This window comes from Zootoca vivipara, chromosome Z2 (assembly GCF_965207765.1).
Source record: "Zootoca vivipara chromosome Z2, rZooViv2.hap1.1, whole genome shotgun sequence".
Taxonomy (NCBI): domain Eukaryota; kingdom Metazoa; phylum Chordata; class Lepidosauria; order Squamata; family Lacertidae; genus Zootoca; species Zootoca vivipara.
Window position 1 is genome coordinate 25037596 of NC_142585.1, and position 16908 is coordinate 25054503.

General features: G+C 41.0%; 1 protein-coding gene across 2 annotated transcripts in view; it reads left to right on the forward strand.

The window, feature by feature from the left end:
- The window catches only part of VSIG1 (V-set and immunoglobulin domain containing 1), a 29672-nt gene extending 14380 nt beyond the window's left edge, over positions 1-15292 (forward strand). For both annotated transcript variants that reach the window (XM_088664627.1, XM_035101945.3), the window contains 5 exons: positions 3014-3212; positions 8967-9128; positions 10933-11052; positions 11791-11929; positions 13942-15292. In XM_088664627.1, coding sequence (XP_088520753.1) covers positions 3014-3212; positions 8967-9128; positions 10933-11052; positions 11791-11929; positions 13942-14134 — 813 coding nt within the window. In that variant the 3' untranslated portion in view covers positions 14135-15292. The remainder of the gene's footprint in view (positions 1-3013; positions 3213-8966; positions 9129-10932; positions 11053-11790; positions 11930-13941) is intronic.
- Positions 15293-16908: the final 1616 nt, after the last annotated feature.

Sequence of the window (16908 nt, forward strand, 5' to 3'; positions counted from 1 at the left end):
TGATCCTGCAGCTAAGGCAGAACATACAAGTTCTCTCAACAGTGTCTGGGTACAAGTGCCAAGTTTTATAGCCTGGGCTACAGTATCCATTGACTAGAGGGCTCACCCCTCACCCCTGAATGGATAATTAAAGGGCTAGTGCCTTCTTCTGTAGCTACTGGTTTCTTCTGGAATCCTGTGTCCCTCCTGTTCTTGTTGGATTATAGCTCCCATCATCCCTGACCACTGCCTATGCTGCCTGTAGCTGATAGGTCAAACAACATCTGGAGGGTCACATGTTCCGCACCCTTGTTCAAAGCCATAGTGATGTCTTCTCATGGCTTCCCTGATCTTTCTAGGAATCTGTGGAGCAATCATAATAGATTAGTAACAGAGGTAGCTCTTTTGGTTTCAGGGCAGGTTATGATGACCATGGTTCTACCAGGGAAGACCAAGGAATGGATTTGTCTCCTTAGAAGTGCCATCAGTGTAGGACTGTACCGCTAAGGATTTCTGGTCTATTTGGCTTTTTGCAATTTATTATGTTTAGGGCTGCCCTTGGTCATATCAGCCCCATATGTGGTATTTGTAATCTCTTGTTTATTTATATTTAATACCTTCAGCTGAAACTTAATGATGTGCATTGCTGCTTTGGGGGTGTATATTTATGTGCACAAGGGATTAGTAGGTAATGCATGTGCAGCTGACCCACTGGACCAGCTCCTTTTCTTCCCTGTTGCAACCTATTTGTTCATTTGGCTCTGGCTCAGATGGAGGGCCAGAGAGCGAGCAGTAGATGCCACTGACTACTTGCTTGCTACTCCTCTACCTGGCATGCAGACAGGTGGTAGAAATGATGATTAGGATCAGGAGGAGGTGGTAATGTCAATGCTGAGGTAGACTTATTGTACTTGGGGGTACCAAGGGACCTCCAAAATTTACATCAGGCATGGTGTGGATCAGGGTTGTGGACTGTGGCTACAGGAGCTGCCATGGCGAGCTCCTGAACTTTGACATTATCAGCACACCTCTCTTTGCAGGAGAGGTTGGCTGCTAGGCAAGACAGCTACGCCCTACCTCCATGTTGGAGCCAGTTAGTCTCTGATTACCAGTTGCTGGGTATCACCGCGTTGTAGTTAGGTTCTGTTTGTGGGCTCTCCCTGGGCATCTGGTTGGCTACCATGAGAACAGAGTGCTGGACCAGATGAGCCCTTGTCCTGATCCAGCAGGCTCTTTTTATATTGTTTTTGTACATACTTACAGTGGAAATGTGTTCCTTGTATCTCTCAGGAAAGAGTAGAGTTGCTGGCAGAATTAGCTTATGGTCAGAGTTTGACCATGTTGAGTTCTCTGTGTAGGAGTCAAGGCTTTAGATTATCTCTTTATTGATGGCTTTTCTGTGAATCTCTTCCCCATAAATTTGGTATTGTTTTGCTTTTAAGGAATACGTTCTCTTTTATCACTGAGAGGCAAGGTGAGGCAACCATCTCAGGAGGCAGGAGGCACAAGAGCAGCAGATCCCATTGTAGATCTTTATCTCCCCCCACCCTTGTTCCTGATGTAGATCTTCCCTCATTCTTTCTTCTCTGACAGGGTTGGTGGCATTATTTGTGGTTCACCTCAGGTACCAAGATGTCTTAGGCCGGCCCTGCTGAGAGGGTCGCAAAAAAACAATTCTGGTCTCAGTGCAGATCAGGAGAGTGTTTTCTGCTGGCTTCTTGAGAGGAAAAAAAATGTATTTGCATTTTAATTGTACCTTTTTAAAAGTGTTGTATATTTTCTTTTTGCACTGAATGTTAATTGATCTGAGGCCATAATAAACAATTCTTCTTCCAGGATTTAAAGCTTAGGTTTTAGAAGAAAACAAGGCCTTTGGTGGCCAACTACCCTAAAATTATTCACATAGTAGTTTCATTTCAGCTAGGGCTTTTCCAGATTACCCTGTTTAGTGAGCATTTGCCCTGATTGGCTTGCCCAAATCTTATGTAGAGGTAAGATTATATCTGGTCTTTACTGAGCATTTGTTCTGAATTGTTTGTAAGTAGATTATATGACAATGAGCATTTGTGCTGATTTGCCTTTCGTTCACCCCACACATTTCAGTGCATTTCCCCATCAATTTCCAAACTGCAACACACACACACACACACACACACACACTTAAAAATATTGTGAGTGTGCTAGAGTGACAAAGCTTCTACTTTAAATGCTCACATCTAAAAGTTTTGGTGTGAGACTGAATCATTCCTGCAGAGTGACATTCTGGGGGCACCCTTATACCATTTCCTAGTCCCCTGTGACTTTTAAATCTTTCAATTTCACTCTTTTTAGCTGGGAAGGAGATGCAATGTTGCATATAATAGCCCCAAGCAACAGCTTTTAGTAGTGTGGCCCTTTTTGGGGTGGTGGTAGTCCTGATTGCAGTAACCAACAGCCCTTGGTAGTTTTAGAGTGCAGCCTGCTTTCAGTAAATGGCAGTGTCTAGATAACATTGATGATAAGCATTAGTCAATCCAGCATCTATTTGCATGAGTGTTTCTTTGAATACAATCAAGGTGATCTGTAAAGTAAATAGCATAATTTTGCTGCTGGGTGACAGGGATTGATCATTATAACTTAAACTAGTGGAAATTATTGGTGCATTCTACTGGCAGCAGAGAGGCAGAAAACTCACTTTATTTTACATGAAGTTTTGCAAAACAGCTACACTGATCAATGTGACATTGGCAATTGACAACACGATGCCAAAATTATGGGAAAGTCCTGTGTCAATGACATAGCTCAACAACAATAGCTCAACAACTTTTGTGTACGGAGTTTCCCTTTTTGAAATATGGCAACCCTAAAATATGTGCTGTGATCATGTGGAGCTCAAAAACATGACTCTAGTTTTACTCTGTTGACTTGAATTCACAACTGTTTCACTCTATTGAAAGATAACATAGAGATACTGGAAGTAATTTTTTAAAACAGAAAATACAAATGTCTTATTTCATTCCTATGACTGTGATTGACCTTAAATTTTGTGCTACAGATTTATTATCGGCAGGCATCCACATCGGATTCTTATGGGCAGTTTAAGGGTCGCATTCAAGGCAGCACCGGAATAGGAAATGCCTCAATAACCATCTCCAACATGCAGGCATCGGATTCTGGTATTTATATCTGTGAAGTTTTCAACCCTGCAAGCCAAAATCCCCAGGGTGAAAAAACAGTGTCTGTCAGCGTACTAGGTATTTATTTATTTATTCTTCTTCTATGTACCATTCCTGTTGATTTCATACTCAATGTTGAATTTCAGACTCAGTGTTAATATATCCTAACTGGAAAACTCCTGATCAGGGCTCCAGCCAGTTGTTCCCTTTAAGCCAGGCATTCCAGTCCCCTGGTTTTCATGTTTCTTTTCTAGCTGATATATAGCATTCCAGGTCTATAGCACGTCTAGTTTTTGTGGGATTATTTTGGAGACAGGGGCAGGTGAGTTCTTCCTATGGTTGCTCAAAGAAAGATGCTTAATTCTTTGAGTTTCTGGTTAATGCATGTTAACCAGTTAACAAGAGGGCACTGTTTGGATAGCAACCTGGCCAGCACTTGCTTGTAATCTTTGCTTTGTGTAAGTTAACTTCACCCTTAAAAGCTGAGCCATTTTGTTTGCTGCTCTGTCCCAGCAATATGTCTGCCACTTTCTCTCTCTCATCTCCACGTATTCTGTAAATAGTTCCTGCATGAGTAAAGCCTTTGAACTCCAGAAATTTTAAGTCCTTATTCCAATATAATTCATCCAAACTGCAAGGGCTGCTAACACCTTGTAGTTCTGCATACCTTGGGATTTTACCAAGCATGTTGTTACCTCTCACTTGTTTTTTAATTGCCTTGTTTTGGCTCCATGTCTGTTGTCTGTTGTAATGAACTGAAACATAGCCATTCATCAAAATTCACACTTCTCTGAATTTTGCATTGCAGTTCCCCACCCAAGTAACAAGCATAAAACTGTATATACTAGGGTAAAGTGTGCACAAAAATGCAAATATTCATGAAAATAACATAAAAATATATTATAATAGAGGATATGGCTTTAAAAACCATGCAAAAAATTGTTTATGAGGATAAATTTGCACTAAAAGACTGGTGAATTTTCATAAAGATTTTTATTAATATAAAAAATGCAAATGCAGAAGTATCAAGAAATGAACTGTAAAAACAAAAAACTTGGAGAACTGAGATTGACAGGTTTGTTCATTCCTACCTGCCATGGCTCACTTTTTGATAGTTGAAAGGTTAAAAGGGACCCTTTTGGCCTGGAGATTGCTTAGCAACGTTTACCACAATGTGGCTCAGAAATAAAATTTTAAAAACCAAGGGAAAGAAAAAATTCGTGATGGATGGGACTGAAATAATCATAATGAAAGAAATTCCCCCCAGGCTGATAAACAAAAGGAAAAAGTATCAGTTCTTAGCAAAAGCCTTAAGCGCAAAAAAGGTCTTTTTTAAATGGGAGTACCCCGAAGGTATCGCTTTTGCATTTAAGGGAAGATGGAGAAGGTTTAATACACAAGAAGCGGCTGATAGATTCTTTAGAACTTACTCCCAGGAACTGGGAGGAGACAAAATGAAATTAATTAAAGACCAACACCAAACTAAGACTGATGAAGAAAGGGAGGAAGAAGATAGCAGCAAAGAAGATGAAGGAGAGGAATCGCCAGAGGAAGAAGAGAAAGAGGAAGGGGAAACAGAAGGATGAATGGAAAGAACAATTTATACAATATATATAACTCCTCCATGTAAACATTAACCCCTTCCTATTCAGTGAATGCACGGTTCCAGTTGTTCTAGTTATTCAATAATCTAACAATGATGACTGCTTAAGTAATTTTTATATAACTGCACAAATGTAGAAATTTAAGATTTGTTTCCTTGGTTCTGCTTAGTACAGAAATTAATTTGATTTCCTTTTAATAATCTCTTTTATTGTGCCCCCCCCTTTTTTTGGAATTCCCTTTCCTACCCCCTACCCCTTTCCCCCTTCCCCTTTTTTCTTTTTTCTCTTTTCTCCCTTTTCCTCCCTCCCTCTTTTTCCCCTTTCACTTATTTCCCCTCCCCCCTTTTTTTTCTCTCTCCTTCCTCTCTTCTTTCACTTTCTTTTTTGTCTAAAATCTTAATAAAAGGAAAATGGATTTAAAAATTACATCATGGAATATAAATGGCTTAAATAACAAAAAAAAACGGAATAGGGTGGGACATTTATTAAAAAAACAAAATTTTGATGTCATCTGTCTCCAAGAGACACACATAAATAAAAAACATCTGAGGGTTTTAAAAAATGAAAAATTAGGAATGGAATTTGCGACGGCAGACGCAAAAAAGAAAAGAGGTGTAGTATTCTATGTTAAGAAGAAATGGAAACCAGAAGTTTTATGGACAGATAATGATGGTAGAATAGTAATGATAAAGACAACTATTGAAGGTGAACAATGGATCTGGGTGGGCCTTTACGCACCAAATGGGAGTAAAACAGCATTTTTTGAAAAATTAGAATCTCAAATAATGAAATATGATAAACATAAGATTATGATAATGGGGGACCTGAATGGAATAATTGATCCGGAATATGATAAAAGCGGAAGGGGGACGAAGAAATACAAGAAAAAATTACCGAAGCAGTTTATGAATATGATTAGAAATTTAAATCTATTAGACGTTTGGAGACATAAAAATCCCATTAAAAAAGAATTTACACACATTTCGGCCAGACATCAAACCGCAAGTAGAATAGATATGATTTGGACGTCAAAAGAAATAGCGTTAAGAACCCAAAAAGTTGAAATCAATCCCCGAACAATATCAGACCACAATGCAATAAGTTTAGTAATAAAGGCAGGACAAAAAGAAAGAAAATGGAGATTAAATGTTTTTATGTTGAAAAAAACAAACATAAAACAAGAAGCGATTAAAAAATTAAAGGAATACTTCCAATTAAACAATAATGGCGAGGTAGACCTAAGTATAGTCTGGGATGCTGGGAAAGCTTTCATGCGTGGGCACTTTATAGAACAAGCAGCTAAAATTAAGAAAACTGAGGAATTAAGGAAAGAAAACTTACTAGAAGATATAAGGAATAAAGAAAGATCCCTATATAAAAATTATGATAAAAACATTGAACAAGAATTAAAATTATTGAGGGCAGAATTTGCAAATATAATTGACCAAGAGATGGAATGGAAATTAAAATTCTGGAGATATAAATACTTCGAATGGGCAAATAAACCGAGTAAATTATTGAGTTGGCAGATTAAAAAGAGGGAAAATGAAAAAATAATAAGCAGAATTAAATCAGGGGAGAAATTCTTTGATAAGACGGAGGAAATTATGAAAGTATTTCATAAATTTTATGAATCCCTATATCAAAAAGAAGAGACGGATAGCCAAGAGATTGATGAATTCTTTAAAAAATATCAGCTTCCCAAAATCCCGTTAGAAAAAATGACATTTTTAAATAAAGAAATCACATCAATGGAAATAATAGAAGCAATAAAATCTATGAAAAAAGGGAAGACTCCAGGCCCAGATGGGTTACCTATAGAGTACTACAGGGAACTTCAGGAAACAATATTAATTCCACTTAAAGACTTAATGAATAAAATATTGACAAAAGGGACAGTGCCAAAATCCTGGACAGAGGCACAAATCACACTAATACCCAAAGCAGAAGCAGACCCAGATTTACCATCCAATTATAGACCGATTTCCCTTCTAAATTCGGACTATAAGATATTCACAAAAATCCTGGCAGATAGGTTGAATAAAATCCTGGAAGAAATAATACATAAGGACCAAGTTGGATTTGTGAAGGGAAGGTCAACAAAAGACAATATTAGAAATATAGTAAATATTTTGGAATGCCTTGAAAATCGAAGAGACAAACGGGCAGCCCTCCTATCTATTGATGCTGAAAAGGCTTTCGATAGAGTCTCCTGGGCATTTATGATAAAAACAATAGAAAATTTAAATTTAGGGGAATATATGGAGAAAGCGATAAAAGCTATTTATAAAGTTCAAGGAGCCCAAATATTAATAAATGGGAGATTAACCAACAGAATAAACATTGAAAGAGGCACTAGGCAAGGATGCCCTTTGTCGCCTATTCTTTTCATATTGACTTTGGAAATTCTATTAAAAAATTTAAGAGAAGAGGATACCATTAAAGGAATAGTAATTGGCAATAAAAAATTTAAAGTAAAGGCATATGCAGATGATATAATCATAACTACTGAAGATCCAGTTCAAAGTATACCCTCAGCAATAAAGAAAATCAATGAATTTGGCAGATTAGCGGGATTGAAAATAAATTATGAAAAAACTAAAATGCTGGTAAAAAATTTGGAAATCAATGAAAAACAGGAACTCCAGGAAAAAACAGGTTTAAAAATTGATAAAAGATTGAAATATTTGGGCATTCAAACAACAATAAAGGGGATAGACTTGATACAGGAAAATTACAGAGTAATATGGAAAAAGATAAAGGCAAAGATGGAAGAGTGGAGAAAATTGAAGTTATCATTATTGGGTCGAATCTCTTTAATTAAAATGTGTGTTGTCTCCAAAATGAATTATTTATTTCAAAATTTACCAATTCTAGGGAAAGACAAAATTTTTAATGAATGGAAAAAAGATATTACGAAATTCATCTGGGAGGGGAAGAGACCGAGGGTGAAATACACAATTATGATAGACCATAGAGACAGGGGAGGCTTCGGTCTCCCTGATCTCGAGATATACCATGACGCGGCCGCAATCGCATGGATAAAGGAATGGATGGAGCTTAAAAATACAGACCTTCTAGATTTGGAAGGTCAAGGACTGGCTTTCGGCTGGCACCGCTATCTAATGAAAGATAAAATAGAAAAAAAGAACATCTTTATGTTCAACATAATTAGGAAATCCCTGTATTCAGTGTGGCAGAAATATAAAAGGTTTTTTGAGCCAAAGACCCCTTGGTGGCTTTCACCCCTAGAATTAGTTGCTGTTAAAAGAACCAATATGGATGGCAATTGGCCCACCTATAGATCTCTATTAGAAGAAAGCGAGGGAACTCTAAAATTAAAAGAATACGCAGAAATAAAACATTTATTGACCACCTGGCTGCAATATTTTGAAATAAATCAAAGATTGAAAATTGACAAAAAATTGGGGTTCGATGGGGAAATGTCAAAATTAGAGGAAATATTAATAGTGAACAAGAACAAATATATAAAAAATTTATATCAGATAATTTTAAAATGGAGAACTGAAGAAGAAATGACGAAGGATTCTATGATTAAGTGGGGTCAAGACCTGGGAAAAACTATCCCAATACAGAAATGGGAAAATCTATGGGAAAAAGATTCAAATTTTACGCCCAATTACGATCTTAAGGAAAACATTTTGAAAATGCAAAATAGATGGTACTTGACCCCACTAAAAATGTCTAAAATGTACCCAGGGACCAGTAACCTATGTTGGAGGTGTAGAAAGGAGGTCGGAACATTTATCCACATGTGGTGGAATTGTAGTGTAATCAGAGAATTCTGGGAAATGTTGTATAACGAATTAAAGAAAATGTTAAAGTATTCCTTTAGAAAAAGCCCCGAAATGTTCCTCCTTGGAATGATACCTGAGGACATCCAACCAAGCGATAGATGTACAGTTAGCTATGCGGTAGCAGCCGCCAGGTTATTGATTGCTAAAAATTGGAAAACCACGGAAATTCCAAGTAAAGAAGATTGGCAAATAAAATTATTTAATTATTATAACTTGGCGAAAAACCATGAAGAAATTAGAGGGAAAAACTCAGAGGAGACCATAAAAATCTGGATACCATTTATTAACTATATTAAGAATAAATTGGAAAAACCAAACACAATCTTAGATGTCTAACAATTCTGTCATAATGATGAAACAGATTTCAGGGAGAACTTCATTGGTCTGCCTTTTCTGCTGTTGTTTTCTAGTTGCCCCCTCCAAGCCTCACTGCGGTTTTGTTCAAAATAATGAGGCTGAAATTGGCCACGCCATCACCCTTTTCTGCTTTTCTGAAACGGGGATGCCTGATCCTATATACATCTGGCACAGAGTATCAGGAGATTCAGTCGTACACGTGACAGGGAACTACAGTAAGTAATAGCTATGTATTGTGTTATGTCAGCAAGACCGGCCCTCATAACTTGGTTGTGCAGCAGTGCCTGCAAAGCAACAGCAACAGTTTCCAGTGAGATATGGCATGCATCGCAATATCATGCGAGATTTCAGAGAGATCTCACTGGAAGCTAGTGCCACTGCTAGTGCCACTTCGCCACCAGTGGCAGAGCCTCTGGGCCTTCCACCGCCTGAGGTGACTGCCTCCCCCTGCCTTATGGGTGGGCTGGCTCTGAGCATCAGAAATGGGGGAACTGTAGCCCCCAGATGTCGTAGGATTTCAGCTGCCATCACTGGTCATGCTAGGCAGGGTTGATTGGGGCTAGAGTCCAAGCACATCTGGAGGGCATAGCTGCCAAGTCTCCCGCTGAAGAATGCGGGATCAGTTGCATAGAAGCAACTTCTAGTGCCACTCTGCCTGATTTCCGGTGCCCAGGATTGGGCAGAGCAGCACCCGAAATGGAGCCTCCCTGGCAGGTAGGAAATCCAGGGGATTTCCGGGATTTTTTTCTGTTCGGGATAACAGCGGGAAAAGGATTAAAATCTGGGGGTTTCCCATGAAAAACAGGAGACTTGGCAGCTATGCTGGAGGGTCACATGTTCCCCATCCCTGATTTAGGCAATATGCAAAGCTTGATGGCTTAAAGAAGACACCTGAAAAATACTGGTGATTGCCCGAACTCTTGAGTAGCAAGAAGCTTTGAGCCATCTGGGATGAATAAACCATGGTATTCTACACTGAAAGTAACCCTGATGATAGTCAGTGTCCAGTCTTCTTGAAAACCTCAGCAGAAAGACACCTGTCATCTGTCCGTGGGTCTGTAGGATTTCAGACAGCGGATAATTCCCTGCCCCTCCTGGAGGTGCTGGGGATTGAACAAGAGCCCTTATGCATACAATGCAGGTGCTCTACCACTGAGCTACGGCCCTTATGAGACACCTGACATGAATACGGTGGCCTCCCACAGTTCACCGCAAAAGGAAGAAAACCAAAAAGAATAAGAGCGGGCACTGGTTTGCATAAGATGTGCACATGCTGATGTATATGCATAGATGTGAATTTAGAAAGAATGGCTGTAATATAAAAACAAAACATCTCCCTCTAGTGGGGAAAACTGTGCTGAGGTTCCTTTCATGCCTGCTCTGTCTGTTGTCCAGATGTTAACTCCCAGTGGGCCACTACAGGGCCCCTCATGCTCTCCCTTCTTAGGGACTGGACAGCCATCCAAACAAAGCCTGCAAGCCAATCTATTTCCCTTAAAATCACGCTCACCTGTCATCTGGAATCACTGGGTGACACCAGCTGATAGTCACAGAGGCAAGCTTCAATCTTGCTGGGTCCTTCTTTGCCAGTGCATTCCCTGTGGGGGAATGCATTGGCAAATCAGAGAGCAGGATTGAGTGAAGAGCTGGTAAGTGCAGAGTTCAATCCTGCATGGTTCACCAACAAATTCCCTGCAGACCCTTTTCTCCCAACCCACAGCCTGTGCTGATTTTGACAGGTTGGCAGGACCATTCACTTATCAGTCACCGGATGTCATCAGGACATCAGTTGATTGACAGGCAGCTGACCCCACCTTGAACTTACTTTCCCCACTTCTTCCCTTTCCTATGTGCATCATGCCTCTTGTACACCTGAGGTTGTGCAGCTGAGGGCAGGGACCTTCTTATTAATGATTTTTGTAAGCTGCTCTAGCAGTCTTTTTGACTGAAGGGGGTGGGAGTGCATAAATGTCCTAGGTAAACAAATTAAACCTCAACTTCTCTCTCGTTTTGTTGCAGTTCCTCAAAGTGGTCGCTTGGTAATAGGAAACCTGACAAAGTTTGAAGAAGGCTACTACCGTTGCACAGCTATTAACTCTCTTGGAAACAGCAGCTGCCAAATCGACCTCACTACAAAACGTGAGTTTGCTATAGTTATGTCAACCTTTTCATTCTTTTCATTCTTTATATTTGGAATAGCTATTCAATGAAATTCCCAAATATTAGCTGCTCCAGGATGCCTGGGGCTGACACAAGACCTGAGCTGAGCTGTGGTGCTACAACCAGGGATGGCAAACTCAGGCATCTGCCAAGAATGCACATCCCACTGACAAAAGCCTCCTGAACCTGCTGCACTGAACAGGCAGACTTGCTGAGGGCGGGAGGGGGCCATGGAGGCTTGCCCAGGGGCCGTCCAAAACCTTGAGCTGCCACTAGTGACACTGTTTCTTTCTGCTGAGCTGCTGAAAGAACAGCAATTGCTGCTGACCTGCAAGGAAATGTGGAGTCAGAATCATTTCCAGCTTTTGTTAACCTACTCAAAATGTTCAGTTGCAAAAGAATAATAATAAAAAGGAACCATCCCAACACCAACAACATTCCAGGCTGTGTTCCAGCTAACTAGTCATAAACAGCAGGGGAGGTTAAATATGTTCTTCTAACCTTCCTGTTGAAGGGCCAGCACCAGAAGGTGGTGAGGTTGGGCATCTGCTGGAGCCTCAAGATCAGCACTGGGCCTACTGCCCCAACAGCACCACCATTCTCGCTTTGCAGGGAGCACACCTGAAGAAGGCGAGCATCGGCTTCTCAGTGTGCATTGGTTCTAATCTGTCAAGTTCATTCCATATATTAAATGAGTTGGCTTCCCTATTCTTTCAGATTCAGAAGGTGGCATTATTGTTGGAGCATTAATTGCAGCAATTCTGGCAGCTGCTCTGATTGGTGTAATTGTTTGGGTTGTAGCCTCAAAGGAGAAGGAAAAGAAGAAAAAAGAGAAAGCTGCAATCAGTGAAATGCAGTAAGTTGGGCATGGGGAACCTCAGTTTTGGGGGCTCAGCTTTGCAGCTCTCCAGGTTTCTGTCTGGCCCTTGTGGCCAGGGCCGTCTTAAGCATATCTGGCACCCTGGTGCAAAGATCCCTCCAGCGCCCCCCCCCCGACCTGTTTCCCAGCGCAGCTGTCTGGCGGGTGTAGCACAGCTGCCGCAGGCACAGCAGCACGGCACCCCCTGGTGGCCAGGCGCCCTGCGCCACCCAGCCTTGCCTTAGAGCCAGCCCTGCTTGTGGCTCCCCCACTGGCCACACTCCATTCCCACTGGCTCCACTCCATGCTCTTCTCCATGGTCTTTCCCCTGGCTGAAATATTTATTTGAACTGTAGTTATGGTTCCTGCTTGCAGATATGTGTGTGTGCAGAAACCTGACATATTTGTGGTTGGAATGAAGCCTATTATACAAAGGTTCAAAAAGAGTCATAACAACTGCTCCACCCCTTTTTATTCTGGCCCCACCCACCACTGGCACACAACTCCCCTGGAACATTGCCCATGAGGGAATGTGTCCCTCAGGCTGAAAAGGGTTCCTCACACCTGCTATTAAAAAAAGGTAAAGGTAAAAGACCCCTGGATGGTTAAGTTCAGTCAAAGGCCACTATGGGGTTGTGGCACTCATCTCACTTCAGGCCAAGGGAGCTGGAGTTTGTCCACAGACAGCTTTCCAGGTCATGTGGCCAGCATGACTAAACCGCTTCTGGTACAACGGAACACTGTGACAGAAGCCAGAGCGTATGGAAACGCCGTTTACCTTCCCACCGCAGCAGTACCTATTTATCTACTTGCACTGGCATCTTTCAAACTGCTAGGTTTGCAGAAGATGGGACAGAACAACGGGAGCTCACTCCATGGATTTAAACTGCCGACATTCTAACCAGCAAGCCCAAGAGGCTCAGTGGTTTAGACCACAGCGCCACCCACTATAGTTGCTGCCTGCATGGGGTAGGTCGGGCATTTCTCTAAGGTTGCTTCAGACATGATGGGCTATATCCACCGTCTGTCTGCTAGAACAAGGGCTCTTCTGCCAATAGACAGGTGTGTTCTAATGCTGTGCAACAGAGAAATCCAGCACAACAGCTGGGCTAGCGGAAACTTATTGCACAACAGGTTGCTGGTGACTTTATTGCACAATAGGCTTTGTAATCAGCTTTTGCATTCTGTTGCACAACAACATTCTGCTGAAGCAAAACATTTCGCTTGCAGTATACCACCAAGTTACTATAACGTAGCACTGTGTTGGACACAGCCCTATAATTCTGTCTTCTCACAGCCATTGTAGCTGTGCAGCTTGTTGAGTTGTTATCTTCGAAACCATGAGCCATCTGAAAAATGTGATGGGGTTGGGGAATTAAGGAAAAGGGAGAAGTATTCCTAGAGGCACATGTGCTTTAATTAATGGATTTGGCTACTATTTCTACTACAGTCATACCTCGGTTTAAGTATGCCTCGGTTTGAGTATTTTCAGGTTGAGTACTCTGCGGACCTGTCTGGAGCGGATTAATCCAAATTCCATTACTTTCAATGGGAAAGTTCGCTTCAGGTTAAGTATGCTTCAGGTTGTCAGCCACTTATGGCCTACTTGAAATGAGGCTGCACGTTAAATTTTAATACTGTATTTTAATCTGTATTTTAATTAATTGTTTTTATGTTTTATTGTGGTTCTGTTGGTGTCAGCCGCCCTGAGCCCGGTTTTTGACTGGGGAGGGCGGGGTATAAATAAAAATTTATTATTATTATTATTATTATTAAGTACAGACTTCCGGAACCAATTGTGTTTATAAACCGAGGTACCACTCTGGTGTTATTATTTATTTAATTTCTATACCACCCTATACCCGAAAGTCTCAGGCAGTTCACATAAAATATCAAATACATACGGTAACATCAAAAACCCAATAAAAAAACCCCAAAGGTACTACTACCTTCTCCGTTTTGCATGAAGTTTCTGAATACTAATGCGCTCTTTCTTTGTTGTCTTGCAGGACTGTGACTCAAAAAGAGCCACTGAATGTTGCCTACGCTGCTGTGCCCAGCCAAGAAAGTGCCCCACTGGCAGCTGTTCCACCAAGCAAAGAATCTATTGAGACCAGTGAATACAGCACCCCAGAGGAGGTTGAGGTTGTTGCCATGCCTGAGAATGCGACACAAGAAATGGGGCACCAACCAATTGCCTAAATTTTCCCCACAACATTAAGGGAACCCAACAGCAACTTGTCCAGTCACAAATTTATAAAAAGCACAGCCATATTAACCACTTCCCCCAGTGCAGCAAGGGCTTCTACATGCAGGTCCCCTTTTGGATCAGGGCCTGCATGCACAAAAGGCTTCTCAGCATCTGATTCCCTTGGCTGTATGTGAACATCCAGGACCCAGAACCATGCATGGCAGCTTTGTCCCCTGGCCTGGGCCTGCATGCACATCACTGCACAGTATCTATCTCACCTTTCCCCTCCAGCAGGTTAGCAGTACTGATCATCTTTCCAATTGGTGTGTAGGTTTCAGAACTGGAGCCCAGGTCTTTAAGGAGTTAGAGACCCCTTGCTTTCAAACAGCTAAAGAAAGGCAGGTACTATTCCTTTAACACGTGTTGCAAATGTTGCACCTATGCTCTTGTGTGGTCTTGCCTTAGTACCCACAAAACCTCTGACCCCTCCCCTTCACTGTCTTCTTGGTTATGAGGTGGTCATAGTGGCTATCTTTCCCCCCTCCCCTTGGAAAAATACACAGAGCTGAAGGAGGAAGTTGGAAGAGCAGCCCTCTTCGCCACTCCTTCAATCATCTCTATAGTACTTTCCAGGTTCAGATTAATTCTACTGAAGTGCCCAGAGAGTCTGGAGCTGATAGCACACACTTAAAAATGCAAAATGTACCCATGGCTTAAGGTTGCCAAACCCTACTTTTAAGATATATGTAAAAATCATATTTTTAAAGCACTTACAGACTGGATGTCTTTCCCCTTTTATAACATGAATATAATTTTTGGATGAAGTATTTAGCTATTAGTTTAATTTTCCTTCTTTCTTGTACTGCAGCATCTATACTAAAAAGTCTGTATTTTTTCTGTTATTTGCTTTTATAGAATAATTTGTTACCAATGAGTAATACACATTTGCTCTCCCACTCAGCTGTGATCAGTGATGTAGGGTTACTCTTTCTATCAGGGTTGTGGGTTTGAGCCCCATGTTGGGCAAGAGATTCCTGCATTGCAGAGGGTTGGACTAGATGACCCTTGGGGCCCCTTTCCAATTCTACATGTGTAACAGGATGAGGGGTGAGAGAACTGCAGTGATTCTTTTGTTACTCCAAAACATAATAAACTTTTGTTGAAATCTACAACTCTACTTTTCTTTTATAATGAAAGAAACACATGAAAGACAACCAAATGCCAAAGCTCCACATGCATGGGGTGGGTGTGGGTGGGGTCTCCCTACAAAATTACTTGAAAGTCTATTGATGCTATGCTGCTGTTCGCAATTCCAAAATACTGGGAGCAGTGACAAGACCAGGGCTTATGAGAAAAAGTGATATATACAAGCTCCAGCTGCATAACTTTTTTAAAAAAAAAGGTATGGGAAAATGCAGCCTATAACAGAACACAGGAAGCAGTCCATTTAGCAGAGGAGAAGTGATCTCTAACTGCTCAAGCGCAGGAACCCCAATTTGCAACATGAAAACCCACCTCCAAGAGTTCATGTGTGGTGGGCCCAGCGATCAAAGGGTAAGGCTTATGGCATGGAGTACAGCCAAACAGGGAAGGGGCAGAGATAAAAGAAACAGCAATGTCCAAGTGCACTGCTCTTTCACAGGCTGACAATTCTCTGCTACTGTGTTCTATATCCATACATGTTGCTAACTCTTCCACATGCACCAGTTCTCCAGTGTTATAGGAAGAGGTATTTCAAAGCACCTTATACATGAAAAAATTAAAACACTGGAGACACTGGGAACTGAACCTGGGACTTCTGAATGCAAAATGTGTGCTTTGAAATGCCTCGGTCCTATTAGCAATGTAGTACATTATATAATACTAATACGGTGGTTATGAAAGAGTGAGCAAAAAACAACTTTGCATTTTATCAGCCTTGGAACTAAGAGCAGTCATGGCATGTGCCACCAGAGAAAAAATTAACTTAGATTCACATGATGATAGTTACACAACAGTCCCATCGACCAATACTACCAGAATATGCAACTTTTTGGTAATAATTGGTGTCCCTGCAGCTTAAGATTTCTGTAGGAGTCATAGCTGCCAAGTTCTCCCTTTTTTAAGGGAAATTCCCTTATGCTGAATAGGCTTCCTCGCGAGAAAAGGGAAAACTTGGCAGCTATGGTAGGAGTACACTAGGTGTGTCTATTACACTAAAAGCAGCAGCCTTTTCCCACTGGTTCTATGACACTGGAAGACTTTTCATGCACCTTATGAAGGACTGAACTAAACTGATCTAAGGAGCAAACAATATTTTATTATAAGTAGCTTAGGGCATAAGAAATCACTCCAGTTATATAAAGCTATTTGCATTAAGCCACATAGCTCAACACCACCTTTGGTGAGGGAGAAGAGGAAGAGGAGAAACAAATCCAACTTGGCCAGCAGATGATCCTAACAAATGCTCTTACTGCAAAAATTGGGATTTATTTGTTGTCTTTATAGCTGTTATTTAGCAACATTTTAAACAATCATATTTTGTTTAAGAAGCAGCCTACTGAGATTGACAGTTGTCTACACAAGTTCATGGCACAGTAACCCTTTTAATCTGTTAAGGTGCCACAGCACTTGACTATTTTTGTTTACAGCCTTACTATGTCTATAATCGCTTTAGCTGAATTAAGCCCACTGCCTTCCCACAATGCTCCATTCCTATAACACTCTCCCTGAACTGGGTATAAGGTCGAACCAACTGGTTTCTGTAAATAAGAATTCCAAGGAGACATACAACAAAGAAAACACG